The sequence below is a fragment of the Pelodiscus sinensis genome, chromosome 32, assembly GCF_052426305.1.
Source record: "Pelodiscus sinensis isolate ZL-2025 chromosome 32, ASM5242630v1, whole genome shotgun sequence".
In the NCBI taxonomy this organism is placed as follows: domain Eukaryota; kingdom Metazoa; phylum Chordata; order Testudines; family Trionychidae; genus Pelodiscus; species Pelodiscus sinensis.
This window is the reverse complement of record NC_143083.1, coordinates 13959268-13976032: the sequence shown is the minus strand read 5'-3', so window position 1 is coordinate 13976032 and position 16765 is coordinate 13959268. Positions and strand designations below refer to the sequence as shown.

Genomic DNA, 16765 nt, shown 5'->3' with positions numbered 1-16765 from the left:
GTGGGGGGACCTGATCCTCTGCCCCCAGCGGCTGCACTCCCGGCTCCGCAAATAGAGCCCAGGGCCCTTCCTGCAGCTCGGATTCCAGGAGAGACAGGCCAGGCCCGGCCCGGAGCCCCGCACGGAAAAGCGACAGGCCAGCCCCGCAGCCCAGGGCAGAAAGCAGGGTCACGCTGCCCCCTTCCGGGGAGATGTGCTTCCGGCAGCAGCACGACAGTCCCAGGAGCCGTGCCCCTCTGCTCTGCGCAGAAGGAAAGGCTGCCAGCCAGGCAGCAGGCTGGGAAAGGTGGATCCAGGAGACATCCTGTGGGAAAAGCCTCTGACTGCTCAGTGTCTGACCACGGGGCTCTTGGGTTTGTGCAGCACCCAGCACAGGGGCGGCTAAGTGCAACCGCAACCACTGAGAATGGAGGTTTAAGGGTGGAACAGGGTGGATGTGGGAGACCCAGGTTAGATTGCGGCTCTGCCACTCTCCGTGTCCCTCTCTGTGCTACAGGGAGCAAAGCCCTGAGCGGCCCCACTGCTGAGCACCGAAGATGAATACATTAGCAGTTCAGGCTTTTCCCTCCCCGCCCCCATGCTGCATGGCAGGGGGCGGCGAGCCGGGGCCCCGGCAGAGAGCGAGCGACATCAGCTCCATTTACAAAACCCTCTTTATTAGTGTTAGGAATCCTCTCCAATCCAACCAGGCTACCACACAGGGCTGGGCGTGACCGTTACAGAACCCAGGCGGCCCGCCCTGGCCTCGGAGAACAGGAAAGCGCCCGCCCTCGCCCCGGCCGGATGGGGGGAGGCGAAACAGGGCAGAACGGAAAGTGGCCAGTTGGTGCCGGTGGGTTTGGGTGCTGGGGGCACCACAGTGAATTCCAGGGCTAGTGAAAGGGAGGGCGCACAGCCCGGCTACCGTGGCAGCGGAGAACCAACTGCCTGCTGCCGGTCCAGTCCTGAGCCTGGTGTGAACACAGACAGTCAAAGGGGGGTTGTGGGGGATGATAGGAGGGTTCACAAGTGAAGGTGCCCCACCCCCCCATGCTCCAGGGAGAACGAATTCCAGCCTCCGCCTGCAAACGGCCAAGGCGAGGTCTGAGAGCAACAGCACAGGCGGCCTGGGCAGGAGAGAGCAAAGCGGACAGGTTATCCCATCCCAGTTTATTCTGAGTGGGGCGAAAGGAGGCAGGAGGCAAATCCCTTCCAGCCCCCAAGCCCCACCACTGAGTCTAACCGCAAGGAGCCAGGCGTGCACGCACCCCCAGAGACTGAGCTGGGGCTCAGACCGGGGGAAGATAGAAAACGCTTGCGAAGTAGCCAGCGGGCACCCAGGAGCCACATGGCTGCCCAGGGACAGAAGGGCAGGAGGCAGCTATGGAGAAAGGATCCCATGGTTGACAGAGGCCCCAGGAGGGGCAGGGAGATGGGGCTGCCCCGGTGATTTCACCTGCAAGGGTCATGCAGCAATTTTTTGCTGATCCCTTCCTGGGTCTGGAGTTTTCTGGGGCGAGTTGCATCGCGCCAGGCGTGGAGAAGGGAAGAATACAGATCCCGAGTGCTGCCCAATAGAAAGGGGCTTGCATTGAACTTCTGGACAGAGGCCTGGGGTGGAATCCAGGGCTCAGAGGTCTAACCCTGAGAGGGTCTGAACCCATCCCTCAGCGTGGGATTCTGCTCCAATCCCTGATCCTTCACCCGGGGCGCTGGGCTGCACATGGCAGCAGGTGGCTGAGCAACAGCACAGCCGTACTCATGGCAGCACTGAGCTCTCGCTATTGATGCTCATGGCAGAAGGAACTCAGAAGTGGAAGGGAAGAGGGAGGTGGGAAGGACCCGGAAGCTGGTAGTTAAGGGTGGGGTTGATTTGCAATTCAAAGGGGGGGGCTGGACAGACAGTTAATGGGCGGGGTCCTGCCAGAAACTATAGGTTGTTCATGTTTGCAGCAGCTGCCGTGCCAACAACCGCCAGAAAACAACAGTCTCCCCTTCACCCATCAGAGGTCAGGGACAATGGAAAATCTGGGGGATGCCAGATCCTGCCACTCCTCACAAGGCGCTTGGCTCCCCGAGTTCAGTTTCTATCCTTCCCTGCATCCGCGACTCAATCAGTGCCACCTCCTGCTGGCAAAAAGCAAGCAGGCCTGAGCGGGGTTTCTTAGGGCACAGGCTGGGCGGGAGCTCCCGAACCAGGCACTGTAAACACGAAGGTTGTTAATGGGGCAAAGACATCCTGAAATTCAGGGAGGAAAAAAGAACTAACACTTCTACAATTTCTACCACTGTCCCTGGGGCCTTCTCCAGGATGGGTCAGCGTTTACACTCCTGTTTTCTTTTGCGGAGAAAGAAAAATGTTCTCCCGCCTGTCATGGAGGCTCTGTCTCTGCTGCACAATTTCAGTGTCGCAGCTGCGTTGCTAAAACTCGGGCTGCACAGCTGCTGTTTGTCAGGAGAGCATTCCTGCCACAAACACGCCGTGTACCCTGGTGTTTGCCACGGCAACACTTCTGTCTTTCAGGGGAGGAGGGGGGTTGGCGCTCAGCAGTCAGTGTAGACAGGCTGGGAAAGCCGAAACAAGGGGAAACTGAGAACTGGGGTTGCCATCCTGGTCACACGGAAGTCAACCGAAGCAGGGTTTCCCCATGTGTCTAGTCAGTTTCACAAAGCGCCGTCAAACGCACAGAGTCGGCGTGAAAACGTAGGGAAGATATCCCCATCCCCACCCCCTCCCGGATCTTTCACTGACGGCGATTTTAAAGGGGAAACTTGGGGGGTAACAAAAATCCAGGCAGAAGTGAGATTTTTAAAGGAATGGGGTAGGGATGGAAATATCTATTCAACGAGTTAAACGATTCAAATTATTGCACCGTTGGCAGCCTGACGCAGACGCGGCCTTGCCTGCTGCCCCGACATGGCCAGGGCTCAGTTACCCGGCAAGCAGTCCAGTAAGCCTAATGATTACCAAGTACCCACTTAAGCTTTTACAGCCTAGAATGGAGGCCCTACATGTGCTGTTGTTTTTTAAACCTAACCAGGAATGGGCACATTTTCAGACGGCTCCGAGGACTGCACTGGGCACCTACAGCTCCAACTGAAATCAGCACTCCCAGAAAAAACATCAAGCTCAGAGAGGCTCATGTCGGGTCCCCCACAATTAAGCTCAAATTCAGTGGCTGCGTTTGAAAACGCTGCACCTCTATCTGCCCTCACCTTTCCCTGCGCAGGGCAGGGGAGTTTGGGGGGGGGGGGCATTTCAACAAAAAACAAAGGTTTTTGGGGGGGGGGGTTGGCCCCATTTACCAGAGATGGCTCGATAGTGGTTTGGGGCACAGTCACTGAGAAAAGGGAGTGGGGATGAGAATCCATTTACTACTCAGACCTTACCCTACGGGGAGGCTTCTACCATTTAAATGAATTTCACGCTTTACTATGGTCCTTAAAAGCAAAGCTTGTGCTAAAGGGAGGTGAGATTCCTGCCTGCAATCCACAGGGCTTTTCTGTAACACTTGATCCAGCAGCAGCAATTCACATTAATAAGCAAATAAATATTTCAGCGAGTCTCCCTGTCTTGCATCTAGTATCATACTATTCCAAAGTAGGAATCAAGTAGGATAGGAAAGGCCTGGCCCAAAATTTCAGAGAGGGGGAAGAGAAGAGGTTTTCCCTCGAGCGAGGAAAAGAAGACGCAATGACAGCGGGCCGCCGTCTCTCCTCGGGATCAGGTTTTCCCCAGGAGAGTGAGGACTGAAACAGCGTCTCAAAGGATGCAGCAGTCAGTCAAGGGTCTCAGCGACCCGCCATCACAGAGGGCGGAGACCAAGGCCCCTGACGGCAGCCTGTGAGAGGGGCAGAGGTGGCCGGACAGCAGAGGCGGCACATGACACCAGCCCTGACTTTGAGGCCCCCTCTGCATTAGAGCTAGTTCTAGGCAGTATCCGTAGGCCCTGGCTCCCACAGGCTGCAGTGCTGCACCCACCACCTGGCATTAAAGGATCCCTAGCCAGGGCCCGAGGTGTTAGTACCCCTGTGAGCCATGTTGCTGTCGTCTGCCCGTGCCCCCTGGACCAAACTCTGCGTGCGGAGCGGGGAGAGGCAGCGGCCCAGTCATGCTGCGTCATCCGGGTGCTCCCAGCGTCACGAGCGTCTGAGCCTGCACAGTCCTGACTGCGCCCAGGAGGGTGCCTGGCACCTTTGCGGGGTGGGGTCCCTTCCAGCTCTGAATACACCAGGGGAGGAGGAGGAGAAGGGACAGCCCCCCTTGTGACTTGGGCTGGAATGACATTTGCTTTGACCAACGCAACAGGGGGAAGTTCTGGGGCAGGAGGGGACTCAGCCCCCCGCAGGCCGGTGGTAGGGAGCAGGAACCCCACCGCTCCCAGGGGTTCGCGAGGCTACGAAGTCAGCACAGGAGCAGTTAGTGGCTTTGGGCACCTCGGCGTCTCAGCCAGGCTTATTGGGAGGTTTCCGATCGGAGGCCAAACTGCCCCGTCCTTTCGTTTCTCCCTGTTCGTTTGCTCTGCGCTCAGAGCCGGGAGCGGCGCAAACCAAGCTGAGGAAATCCCAGCTCTTAAACAACGGTGCCACTTTGAAAAGGAGAAACCTAATTGTTACCACCCCCCACCCCCGACGCAGACACACTAGGTGCAAAGTTTCAGCTTCAAGCCAATTTGTTCCGGCTACTTATCACGCCCGCAGACCCCACGCCGAGGGGCGACAGACAGCGCCACCGCCCCTTGGCATGGCTGTCACCACAGAGGAAAACTGGCAGCGCCGGACCGAAACCCCTCTGCCCGACGTGAGGTCTGCGGAGGAAGAGCAGCCGCCGGGCAATGCTTGAAGGACAGAGGAATGTGGTGCTGCCTGGTTCTTTGGCTCAGGAGGACGGGCATGTAAAGGAGCTGGCTCTACTCACAGGGCGGCGGGCGAGGTTTTAGCAGGCGGTCGGCAGCGAGCCGGACTCAACCTTCAGCCCTTTACTAGCCAGGAAGGCGTCTTCTTTGGGGTCTCGACCCAGGAACTGCCTCAACATGTCAATTGCGTCCAGGGACCCTCCGGGCTGCAGGATGTGGTTCCTGTAATCCGTGCCCACCTGCAGGGGAAGACCAGTCGGCAGGTGAGGGAAAGACGGGGAAGGGCAGGAGCGGGACTCAGGGATGCCCGTGCTGTCCCCTTCCTCCCGCTCTGGGCTGGTCACTGCCAGAGGGTCTCCCCGCGGATCCCTTGCCCCTCCCGCGGCAGCCCCACAGGGCCGCATTTCTACAGGGCTCGGGGGAGAGACCGACCGGAGCTTCCGCTACCTTACAGTTCATGATCCCCTCCTGCTTGAAGCGCGTGTGGAACATATCCATGGAGTAGACTTCGCTCCAGAGGTAGCCGTAGTACTGGGCGTCGTAGCCGCCAGCCAGGTGGCCAAAGGTGGCCGGCATGTTGGTGCCTGCGGGAGTCAGACAAGCATGCAGCCCGCTGAGGAGCAGGGCGCAACCCCGGCCAGGGAGCAGGGTGGGAAACACCCTTGGGCCAAGCTGCAAAAACCCAACACGGACGGTTTACTGGCCCAGGCAGCAGGTCAGCGTCCCCGTGATCATGGGGGGATTTTCTGCCAGGCTCAGCAATGGCTCCATTGGAGCGAATTCCCCAAGCCCGATGCTCCTGGGTGGACCACCCTGCCGTGCCCACAGGGAAGCCGCAGCCCCTGGAGTCCGAACACGCGTGTCCACGAGTGCCAGGTAGGTACCTGGGGTGGCAGGGATGCCCAGCACCTCCTTGCACAGCCGGGCGTACTCCTCCACCGGGTCGGCCTTCGTCTGGGTGTGAAGGGCCTGGTCCACCTTTGCCAGGACGATCTGACGCAAGTTGAACAGCCCTGCTCCGGGAGGGAAAGGGTGAGCCAGAGGGGGCGGCCCCAGCGGGCGGGTAACAGCCAGCAGAGGCTAGGTGAGGGTGCTTGCACCCCATGGCCCCAGCAAGCCTCTCCTGCAACCTCCCACTGCTCCAGTGCTGAGCCCCCCAATCCCATCAGCAGCCCCCCCACCCCAGCAGTTCCCCCACAGTGACTGCTAGTGATCGCTGCACCCCACACAGGCACACCAAACCCATTTCCCACCCCCCGGCCTACGTCTCCCGCCTCCCAGAGCCCAGGGAGGCACCGCCCTGCCCGGGCCCGGGGTGCACGGCCCAGTGCCAAAGCAGGAAGGGGGAGGGGGAGGGGAGCTCCTACCTGTGTTCGCCTGCCGGGATTGGATGAGCTTGTCCTGCAGCTCGTCGGGCATGGGGCTGCCGGTTCTGTAGTGCCTGGACATGCGCAGCAGCGGCTCCCTCTCCCACACCCAGTTCTCCAGCATCTGGGACGGGGCTTCAACAAAGTCCCGCTCCACATGGGTCCCACTGAACATGGCGAACTCCGCCTACGAGGGGCACACGGCGGGCTAGGCGCCAAGATCGCTGACCCAGAGCCCCCCTGCTCCAGGGAGAGGGGCAACCCGGCCGAGCTGCAGGGCCCTGGCGGGCTCCTAGAGGCGCACAGGCAAATGACCGGGTGTGTGGGGCATGGGGACTGGAGTTTAGCACCTCCCTCAGTGGAAGTGAGCCGAGCCTGCTGCTCCCAGCCTTGTGCCTGGGAGAAATTGCTTGCCCCAAGCCACTGGGCTCTTGGGCACAACTGCCGGCTGCGGCGCGGGCGTGGCAAGGGACTGGCAACGCGGGGCTCTGCAGCCCGATCCCAGAGCTGGGATAACAGGGTGCAGGAGGGGGGTTCCGCTTGGAAGGGAGTAGAGCTGGTGGAAGGGCAAAAAGTTGGGGTCAAGGGGCATTGGCAGAGCTGGGAAGGCAGGAGACCCAGGGCTGGGATAGCCAGGTTTGTGGGTGAGGACGGAGGGGCGTGGCAGAGCTGTGTTGGGGACTCCCTGGAAGGGGTAGCCGGGGCTGCAGGTTAGGACGGAGGGGCGTGGCAGAGCTGTGTTGGGGACTCCCTGGCGGGGGTAGCTGGGGGCTGTGGGTGAGGACGGAGGGGCGTGGCAGAGCTGTGTTGGGGATTCCCTGGCGGGGGTAGCCGGGGGTTGCGGGTGAGGACCGAGGGGCGTGGCAGAGCTGTGTTGGGGATTCCCTGGCGGGGGTAGCCGGGGCTGCGGGTGAGGACAGAGGGGCGTGGCAGAGCTGTGTTGGGGACTCCCTGGCTGGGGTAGCCGGGGGTTGCGGGTGAGGACCGAGGGTCGTGGCAGAGCTGTGTTGGGGATTCTCTGGCGGGGGTAGCCGGGGGCTGCGGGTGAGGACAGAGGGGCGTGGCAGAGCTGTGTTGGGGACTCCCTGGCTGGGGTAGCCGGGGGTTGCGGGTGAGGACCGAGGGGCGTGGCAGAGCTGTGTTGGGGATTCCCTGGCGGGGGTAGCCGGGGCTGCGGGTGAGGACAGAGGGGCATGGCAGAGCTGTGTTGGGGACTCCCTGGCGGGGGTAGCCGGGGGCTGTGGGTGAGGACAGAGGGGCGTGGCAGAGCTGTGTTGGGGACTCCCTGGCGGGGGTAGCCGGGGGCTGTGGGTGAGGACAGAGGGGCGTGGCAGAGCTGTGTTGGGGACTCCCTGGCGGGGGTAGCCGGGGGCTGTGGGTGAGGACTGAGGGGCGTGGCAGAGCTGTGTTGGGGACTCCCTGGCGGGGGTAGCTGGGGGCTGTGGGTGAGGACAGAGGGGCGTGGCAGAGCTGTGTTGGAGACTCCCTGGCGAGGGTAGCTGGGGGCTGTGGGTGAGGACAGAGGGGCGTGGCAGAGCTGTGTTGGGGACTCCCTGGCGGGGGTAGCTGGGGGCTGTGGGTGAGGACAGAGGGGCGTGGCAGAGCTGTGTTGGGGATTCCCTGGCAGGGGTAGCTGGGGGCTGTGGGTGAGGACCGAAGGGCATGGCAGAGCTGTGTTGGAGACTCCCTGGCAGGGGTAGCTGGGGGCTGCGGGTGAGGACCGAGGGGCGTGGCAGAGCTGTGTTGGAGACTCCCTGGCGAGGGTAGCTGGGGGCTGTGGGTGAGGACGGAGGGGCGTGGCAGAGCTGTGTTGGGGACTCCCTGGCGGGGGTAGCTGGGGGCTGTGGGTGAGGACGGAGGGGCGTGGCAGAGCTGTGTTGGGGACTCCCTGGCGGGGGTAGCCGGAGCTGTGGGTGAGGACAGAGGGGCGTGGCAGAGCTGTGTTGGGGATTCCCTGGCGGGGGTAGCTGGGGGCTGTGGGTGAGGACAGAGGGGCGTGGCAGAGCTGTGTTGGGGACTCCCTGGCGGGGGTAGCCGGAGCTGCGGGTGAGGACAGAGGGGCGTGGCAGAGCTGTGTTGGGGATTCCCTGGCGGGGGTAGCTGGGGGCTGTGGGTGAGGACGGAGGGGCGTGGCAGAGCTGTGTTGGGGACTCCCTGGCGGGGGTAGCCGGGGCTGCGGGTGAGGACAGAGGGGCGTGGCAGAGCTGTGTTGGGGATTCCCTGGCGGGGGTAGCCGGGGCTGCGGGTGAGGATGGAGGGGCGTGGCAGAGCTGTGTTGGGGACTCCCTGGCGGGGGTAGCCGGAGCTGCGGGTGAGGACAGAGGGGCGTGGCAGAGCTGTGTTGGGAAGTCCCAGGCTGGGACAGTGGGGAAGCAGGATCAAGACCCATCAGCAGAGCTGTGTGGGAGGCTGTCTGTCCCCCGTGCACTGTGTGGCTCTGGCCAGGGCTGCAGCCTTCTCCCCCAGCAGCACTCAGTGTGGCTAGGAGGAGCCCGTGCCCCGCTGCCCCCTGGCCACCCCACCCTCACCTGCGAGCAGAGCTGGTGCATGACGTGGCCGAACTCGTGGAAGTAGGTCTCCACCTCGTCGTGCTGCAGCAGGGACGGCGTGTCCGGCGTGGGCTTGGTGAAGTTGGCCACCATGGCGGCGATGGAGATCTGCCGGCTGCCATCTGGCAGGAGGCAGCCTGGCTGCAGGCCGAAGCAGGCCGCGTGGCCATACTTCCCCTCCCTGGGCAGGGGGAGGAAACTGTCACAGGGATCCCCCCACACAGCCAGCCCCGGCCCAGCCCCCTCGGCAGCCTGGGAGGCGCAGACGGATCCATGCAGGTATGCTTGGCCAACCGGGTCTCTCTGCCCTTGCATTGGGGTCTAGGGAGGCAGGAACCGGACGGAGCAGGAGCAGAGGGGCCCGCAGCAGATCTCAAGCTGTCCCTAGCCAGGGGTTTAGGGTGGCCAAGGCCCATCTGCCTCCTCCCTCCCCCGTGACCTGGATGTTGGGGGCTCTCTGTGCTGCTGTCAGGCGCCCCCCCACCAGATAAAAGAGGCAGGAATCAGGCCCTCCCTGGCCTCATCTCCAGGAGTCAGCTGTGACCGCAGCTCACAAGGGATGGGGAGGACACCCCAGGGCTGGGTGGGACAAGGACACACCCCAGAGCGAGGCGCAACGGAGAGCTGCTTCTGAGCGAGAGTAGGAACCCGCCGCTGGGCAGCATGTGCCCTCATCTTGTAGCCCAGCCCTACTGACTGCAGGGATCAAGCCAGCGCTGCTCCCAGGGGCAGGGGGGCACTGCTGGAGCACTGCCGGGGGGAGGGGAGGGAGGGGACCACCCCACCCCACCAGCCGTTTTGCACAGGGGAGCAATCCAAGCCCTGTAACCTGCTGCAGGCAGACTCCCCGTGATCCAGCCCCACTGCCCCCTCCTTCACTCCGGCGCGATGGGGACTCACCGGGGGTACAAATCCAGGTAGAATTTCCCGATGGTCTTGCCCGAGGCAGCGTCCTTCACGGAGTAGAGCTGCACGTCCTCGTGCCAGACCTGGGCGTGCTCCTCTGGGTGGAAGCTCAGGCCCAGCAGCTCCTGGTAGATGTCCAGCAGGCCAGCCGTGACCACCTGCATGGGGAAATACTCCTTCAGCAGGTTCTGGTCCACGCTGTACACGGTCTCCTCCACCTGGTTCATGTAGTAGCGCATGTCCCAGGCGTAGATGTGGGCGTCAAACTCCAAGCCCCGCTTCTCGCACTCCTTCTTCTTCAGGTCCAGGATCACGGCCCGTTCCTTCTCCCCCAGGGGCTTCAGCTTCTGGGCCAGCCTGTCTGGACAGACAAAGAGGGGGCAGCGTGACAGCAGGAGGGATGGGAGAAGCCAGCCCGCCCCCCGCACCAAAGCCAGGGGCAGTACCTAAGAAGGAAGCCACGATCTTGCTGGTTTTCGCCATGTTCATTTCCAGCACGAAATTGGCGTGAGTGTCAAAGCCCAGGAGGTCGGCTTTCTGAGCCCGCAGGTCCACCAGCTCCTTGAGGATCAAGCTGTTCTCCTGCAAGGGAGCAGGACGTAGAGCTCAGCCCACGGAGCCGGAAAGGCCCAGCAGGGCGGAGGCACGAAGTCCGAGGGAGCAGAGCAGCCCTCCCGGGAAAGCGGCGGCTCGTAAGTCCCCTCGCACCTGGAGGATGTTGCAACTCCTTCCCCTACAGCAGGGCTTTCCACTCTGGGAGCCCCAGGGGCCGCGATACATGCTGAGGGCCGCAACTTAAGTGGGGTTGCATAGAGGTGCAAATATATATGTAAATATATGCAAATAGCTTTTCACACTGACGGGCACGAATAGAAAGATTAAGCCTTAAACCTCAGGGCTGGACCCAAACGTGGCTAGTGAGAGCCAGCTGGCACCTCTCTGGCTCTGCCCACAAGGCTAAGCAGCCAGCCCGTCCCACAATGCCCCAGCGCTCCCGGCTCCTCCTCCCCGGGGCTAGAAACGCCGACACCCTGCACCCGTCTGTTCCTGCCAGCCCGTCCCCTTGCGTCTTTCACTGCTCGCCCCGCCTGGGAGACGCCTCGCCGTCGTGGGGGCGTGTTCCCGGGGCAGACCACGTTCACGGGATGCCCACGGGCCGTGTGCTGAGCCCCACGTAAACCCAAACCGCCCCACGGGCCGCAAACCAACGTACCGCGTGTTGAGTAGCCCTGCCCTACAGCTTAGGCCGGGGCATCCCCCCATCCCTGCCCAGCCCCCGCCCATTCTAACCCCGGGCTTCTCTGCCGAGGCTGCTCAGCGGGCCCTTGTCTGGGCCGCTGTGACCTCGGCCCTGTCCCCGCCATCGCAACGCTCCGACCCCTGATGCCCACGTCCGGGAGGCTGTTGCTCTCCAGCCTAGCGGGTCTGCACGCTCTGGCTCCAGACCGTCCCCTGCCTACCTCCTTGCACCTGGAGTTGAACACCTCCTCCATCTTCTGCCGCGTCTCCGGCACCCAGCATTTCTTCATGAGGGGGAAATAGTGCGGGTACTTCAAGGTGACCTTCAGCTTGCCGTCCTCCGTCTTCTCCAGGGAGTTCAGGAAGTCGTCAGGGAGCCCGCCTGGGAGCGGAGGAGACAGACGCTAGCTGCAGCCCCCCTACCCCCTCCCCGTGCCGTGCGTGCTGGGCAGCCCCGTCGGGAAGCAGGAGGATGCACATCGGCCTGCCGACTGGCGAGTGCACCGGCCAAACGGGGCTTCGATGGCAACTCAGCTGCTGCCCAGACCAGCAGCTGCCAGTTGCTTCCGCTGGCTCTGGCCCTTAGCCAGTGAGCTCAGAGAAGGGGCATCCCTGGAGACTTAGCACCAAGGGAAGTAAATCTGCCCGAAGGCTCCAGCAGGCCAGATTCCTCCGTCCCAGAACAGCCCTTACCCAGTTCCTCCTTGGAGAAGGGCAGGGAGGTGGTGTCTTCGTTCAGGTTCTTGTTGAAGTCGATGCACAGCAGGCTCAGCCTTTTCTTAATGGCTTTGATTTTCTTTAAAAAGACACACGCGGAATCAGACAAAACTAAATCGGACGGGAGGAAGCTGAGCAGAGTTAGCTCTGCACCATCCCCTAGAGGCTGATCATGCCCCCCCCAAACAGAGCTGGCCGTGCAGAGACACAGACACAACGGGGGGACAGGCGATTGCGGCTCACACCTGGGGGGAGCCGGGGCTTTGGCGTGATGGCTGGGCTATTTGGGGACAGTTCAAGGAGCTGCGGGTGTCTAAGGCCTGTCCAGATCTCATTCCCTCTGCTTGTCTGTTTTAAACCTGGTGTCAAGCTCCCCTCTGATCTGCTAGCTCCTACCTGCTGCAATGAGGCCCATGTGAGTTACCCTACTCAACATGTGACACTCCAGCTAAATCCGCTCGCTGTTCCCCAGACGCTCTGCCCCGCTTTTGGGCTGGATTCATCCCTAGGCAGCTATGTCCTATTGTGACTCCCCAACCAAGGATCGCACAGGGAATAAAGATTAGCTCCCCGGTATGACAGGGTCCCGGCTGAGAGTCTAAGAACATAAGAATGGCTGTACTGGGTCCGACCAAAGGTCCATCTAGCCCAGTAGCCTGTCTGCCGACAGTGGCCAGCACCAGGTGCCCCAGAGAGGGTGGACCGAAGACAATGATCAAGCGATTTGTCTCCTGCCATCCCTCTCCAGCCTCTGACAGACAGAGGCCAAGGACACCATTTTATCCCCTGGCTAATAGCCTTTTATGGACCTAACCTCCAGGAAATTATCTAGCTTCTCTTTAAACTCTATTATAGTCCTAGCCTTCACAGCCTCCTCTGGCAAGGAGTTCCACAGGTTGACTACACGCTGTGTGAAAAAGAACTTTCTTTTATTAGTTTTAAACCTGCTACCCGCTAGTTCTTCTATTTAGGGAACTAATAAATAACTTTTCTTTATTATTTAGCCGTCAGATCTCTCTGTACAGCTACTGAGGGTTACTAGTGATAGACTCACCTCCTGCGTCTCCTCCGGGAGGTGAAGGCCATTTCGTTTACCCAGTTTGATCAGCCTCTCTAGATACCTCTTGGCTTCAGGCCTCAGGGAAGCAGATTCCCTCTTCTCCTGTCAAACAGAAAGGGGAGTGTCGGGAGCCGACAGGCAGGACGTGGCGTCACACAACCACAGCACATTGTTTGCGTCGGTCCTATGGCTGGAGGGTGTCAATGTCTTCAAACCCCAAACTAGACGAAAACAGCCCCCTAGAAGAGTCAGATTCAAGAGACTGGTCCCCACTAGATTGTTTTCAACACGGGTCTCAAAGCCCATCCCAAATTGCTAGCCGATGCCAGGCCTCTATGGGATGTAGGGCAATGTCACCAGCCTCCTTTTACAGAGGGGGAAACTGAGGCACAAAGGGACAGGACTGGCTCACAGTCACACAGCTGGTCTGAGATTGGATCCCAGAAGGAAACTGAGGCACACAAGGACAGGATGCGCTCATGGTCACACAGCGAGCCAGAGGTGAGACTGCATCCCAGAAGCCCCGAATCCCCAGTCCCTTGCTCTAACTACTAGACAACATTGCCTTCGTGTTGTAATTTAGCTCTCAGCTGAACAGGAAAGGTGGTAGGGAGAGGCACTCATGGAAATTACAGGGAGGCCCGCAGACACTCCCTGTTGGGATGCTGGACCTGCCATCTTCTCAGCACTGAGCCACGCCGGTTACCCCTCCCCAGCCGAACCTGGAGCCAGACAATCCTCTGGTACACGTCCTGCCTCATGCTCATCTCCACATCGAACTCCGAGAGCTTTTTGTCCGCCTCCGTGCTCGCCGTGCGGATATCTTTGTGAGGGGAGACGTGCTGGGGGAAGTCCAGCATGTTCCTCTGAACTGCAACGACAAAGCCAGGAGCTCAGACTATAGCTGGAGCCGCCAGGTTAGGGAAGGAAGTAGGCGGCAGTTTCACAACCCGGAGCCTGACATGCACCCAATCGGCGGGGGCAAGGCAAGCCACTCCCACCGACATGCCCCACACCCAACCTGAAACAACCCTCTCTAGCACTGAGCTCCATCATCCACAGGTCCTGGAGTCAGATCTGCTGGTCAACTCTACACTGCAAGTTCTTGCTGCTCCGGATAGGATCTCACAACCCTACAGCTCTATTTAGCAATACCATTGATAACACCTGTCCCTTACAAAATGGCCTGAGACCAATGTTCCCTCTATAGTTTTGTTGACAAAAGTCCACTTTTGTCGACAAAACCCTGTAGTCTAGACACACTCCTAGTGATCAGACTGAGGAAAAGATACTGTTGTAGGATTTATGCACCACAGAAAACAGGTGTTACCCTCTGGGCCAGCTTCCTTTACAAACATGGTGTTACTTTTTCAGAGCATTTTAGCTGGAGTCGTAAAGAGAAATAAATTGTTTGCACAGGAAAAGGAACCACACACACACACACCTGCTCCTCCCACACCCGATCATAGAAGTTACAGCTGGAAAAGCCCAGACTGGTCATCAGTGTGCAAGCTGGGGAGAGGTTCAAATCTTGCCCAGCTCATTAGCAGGTTGCCCACAGCTAGGTTTGTGTTTCTATGGGGGGTACACATTCGCACACGCCCCAGCGTGCATAAAAATGTATTCCGCACATGGCTGGAAAAAAATGCACACGTGGCCGGAAAAGATTAGAGGGAATATTGCTCGTCACCCAGTCATCTCTCTGCCAACACATGGCTGATCCCTACAGCACATCGCCTAGCCTTTTGTCCAGATACTGAAGCAATTGGCAACTTCAACGTCTTAAATGTTGTTTTTTAAAATCACAACTAGCGGGGCTTCCAGCTTGGAAACCATCCCATTGCCGAAGTCACCAATGGGCCAATTTTTCCCGACATTCTTTGTTTCCCCATCCACAGACTGGGGGTGGTGGGAAACAAAGGAGGCAGATGCTTTGGGATCTAGTGATTCAAAGGAGCCCTTTAAATTGCTGCCTGGAGCCCCTTAAATCACCGTTTGGAGTACTGTGCTCTAGGCAGCTCTCAGGGCTGCCTGGGAGGTCGGGGCACCACAGAATCCAGGCAGTGCTGGGGAAATGGGGGGGGGGGAGGAGCACTGTGGTCCAGGCAGCATGGAGGGCTGGCCGCCCCCAGCTCTGCCCCCTCTGTGTGAGGTCCTGCCCCTCCGGGGGCTTCCTGCCAGCCATCTTGCCCAGAGGCACTGAGCACAGCAGTTGGATCCCTGCCCATCCAATTTCATCCTATTTCTCCAAGTTACACGCTTGTGTAGAAACCCTACATTTCCTCCAGGTAAGACAAGCTAATGGAGTTACACAAGGAAAAGCCAATGATTCAGTTGACCAGAGACGCACACGATCTAAAAACCACTCAGCGACTAACAAAAGCTAGAAGGGTTCCAGAAACAGCCAAATCCTGTTTGTCCACATACCTGTATACTCCACTTCCACATCAGCTAGAATTTTGAGAGTATTTTCATAGGAGACCTCCCCCTGCTCCTGGGAGCCCACGTGGTCGTATACTTGCTTGGTCTTCTCTAGGAGCTCCACGGTCATGTTTTCTATTTGCTCTGCTGTCAGGTCCCATCTTAGCCGATTCACTGGGAGTCTGTGGGACTGGCTGTCCACAACGTTACCTGAATAGGTTGGAAAGAGATCCATCTCTCAGATATTGCCCTAGAAGAGGGTGGAGAACTAAATCACAGGGACTCAAGAGACAGGTATGGCAAATACCACAGAGCTCAGAAGAGAACCTGATCTGTTTGAACCAAAGAGTAAAAAGAACAGTTGCAACACTTTATGCCTCCTATGTATGGCAACTCCTGGGTAAAACTTGATTCCTTAATTAGCTTGCCCTAGATCTGGTTTGCTATTGCAGAAGGACTGGCAGAGATGTGTGGCAGAACCTTGCAACACTGGTTTCGGGGTGGGGGAAGTAACACACAAAGAACCCAGAGAACTGGTGCAGGAGGAGGCAGATGTTGGGAAGGCAACACTCAGCATAGGCTTAATGAGAAGACAAGTGACTGCAGCAGACCCAGCAGCAGAGCTGCCACCCTCCCGGTGCTGGGAGTAACTCCATGCTGGTGAGCTTTCTCTCTGAGACTCATTCCGGCTTGGCAGTGCTTTGCAAACCTGGGGAGGAACCTCTTCTTGCTTGTAGGGGGATATTTAAGGGTCATGCACCCTGCCCCCACCTTCCTATCCCCATTCCCCCAGTCATGCATCCTGCCCCACCTCCCCAAGCACTGTCTCCAACACACGTAAGAGTTACCTGCTCTCCCCACCCCTCCCTCCTCCTCCATCCCACACTGCCCCCCAACTCCACATCGTCTTCCCATGCCCCCGCCCTACTCCCCACTCTAGACTTTGCCCCCTTCCTAGATATCCCACCTCCCTATCCACTCACTGCCCCATCACCCCACCCCCACTGCCACCCCCACTAAATATACGCTCCCCCAGTACCCCCTCCCCTCCCCCCACTGCCACCCCCAAAATATCCCCTCCCCCCATCACCCCACCCCCACTGCCACCCCCAAAATATCCCCTCCCCCATCCCCTAAATATCCCCTCCCCCCCTCCCCCCATCACCCCACCCCCACTGCCACCCCCAAATATCCCCTCCCCCCCACTGCCACCCCACCCCCACTGCCACCCCCAAAATATCCCCTCCCCCCATCACCCCACCCCCACTGCCACCCCCAAAATATCCCCTCCCCCCATCACCCCACCCCCACTGCCACCCCCAAAATATCCCCTCCCCCATCACCCCACCCCCACTGCCACCCCAAATATCCCCTCCCCGCCCCACACGCGCCAGCCGGGCGGTACCTGTGGGGGGCGCCATGGGGGGGCGGGAGGAGGCGCCGCAGCCACTGACGCTCAGCCCCGAGCACGCGGGCCGGGGGGGGCGGCGGGGAGGAGAGAAGGAGGCAGCGCGAAGGATTCTGGGAGGGTGGAGGACTGCGCGGGGCCAGCCGGGGGCGGGGGGAGCTGCCTTAGCGCCCCCTCCCGCGCTACGTCTCTATGGTCAATCGCGGGGAAGAGGGGCCCTGCCTGAGCGATCCCACAATGCATTGGTTCACCCGCCCCCATGG

General features: G+C 60.1%; 1 protein-coding gene across 2 annotated transcripts; it reads right to left on the bottom strand.

Moving 5' to 3' along the window:
- Positions 1-635: 635 nt before the first annotated feature.
- THOP1 (thimet oligopeptidase 1) lies at positions 636-16668 on the bottom strand. Of its 2 annotated transcripts, none has more exons than XM_075902713.2 (13): positions 16500-16668; positions 15101-15304; positions 13396-13544; positions 12668-12775; positions 11590-11692; positions 11118-11278; positions 10104-10239; positions 9652-10018; positions 8731-8932; positions 6203-6389; positions 5720-5848; positions 5283-5419; positions 636-5074 (listed from the first exon to the last, which is right to left on the bottom strand). In XM_075902713.2, the coding sequence occupies exons 1-13, from the start codon at positions 16513-16515 to the stop codon at positions 4916-4918; spliced, it is 2058 nt and encodes a 685-aa protein (XP_075758828.1). In that variant the 5' UTR covers positions 16516-16668; the 3' UTR covers positions 636-4915. The 2 variants fall into 2 exon arrangements, with proteins under 2 accessions (XP_075758828.1, XP_075758827.1); XM_075902712.2 differs by lacking the exon at positions 16500-16668 and having other exon boundaries at positions 636-1106; positions 4898-5074; positions 15101-15435.
- Positions 16669-16765: the final 97 nt, after the last annotated feature.

Bases quoted from the DNA above. Each gene is read 5' to 3' on its own strand.
- THOP1 (XM_075902712.2), bottom strand. From the start codon at position 15,329: ATGGATCTCTTTCCAACCTATTCAGGTAACGTTGTGGACAGCCAGTCC. The intron at 5,420-5,719 runs GTACCTACCTGG...TGACTCCCGCAG, and splicing joins GGGCATCCCTGCCACCCCAG to GCACCAACATGCCGGCCACC. The intron at 5,075-5,282 runs GTAGCGGAAGCT...CTTCCCCTGCAG, and splicing joins AGGGGATCATGAACTGTAAG to GTGGGCACGGATTACAGGAA.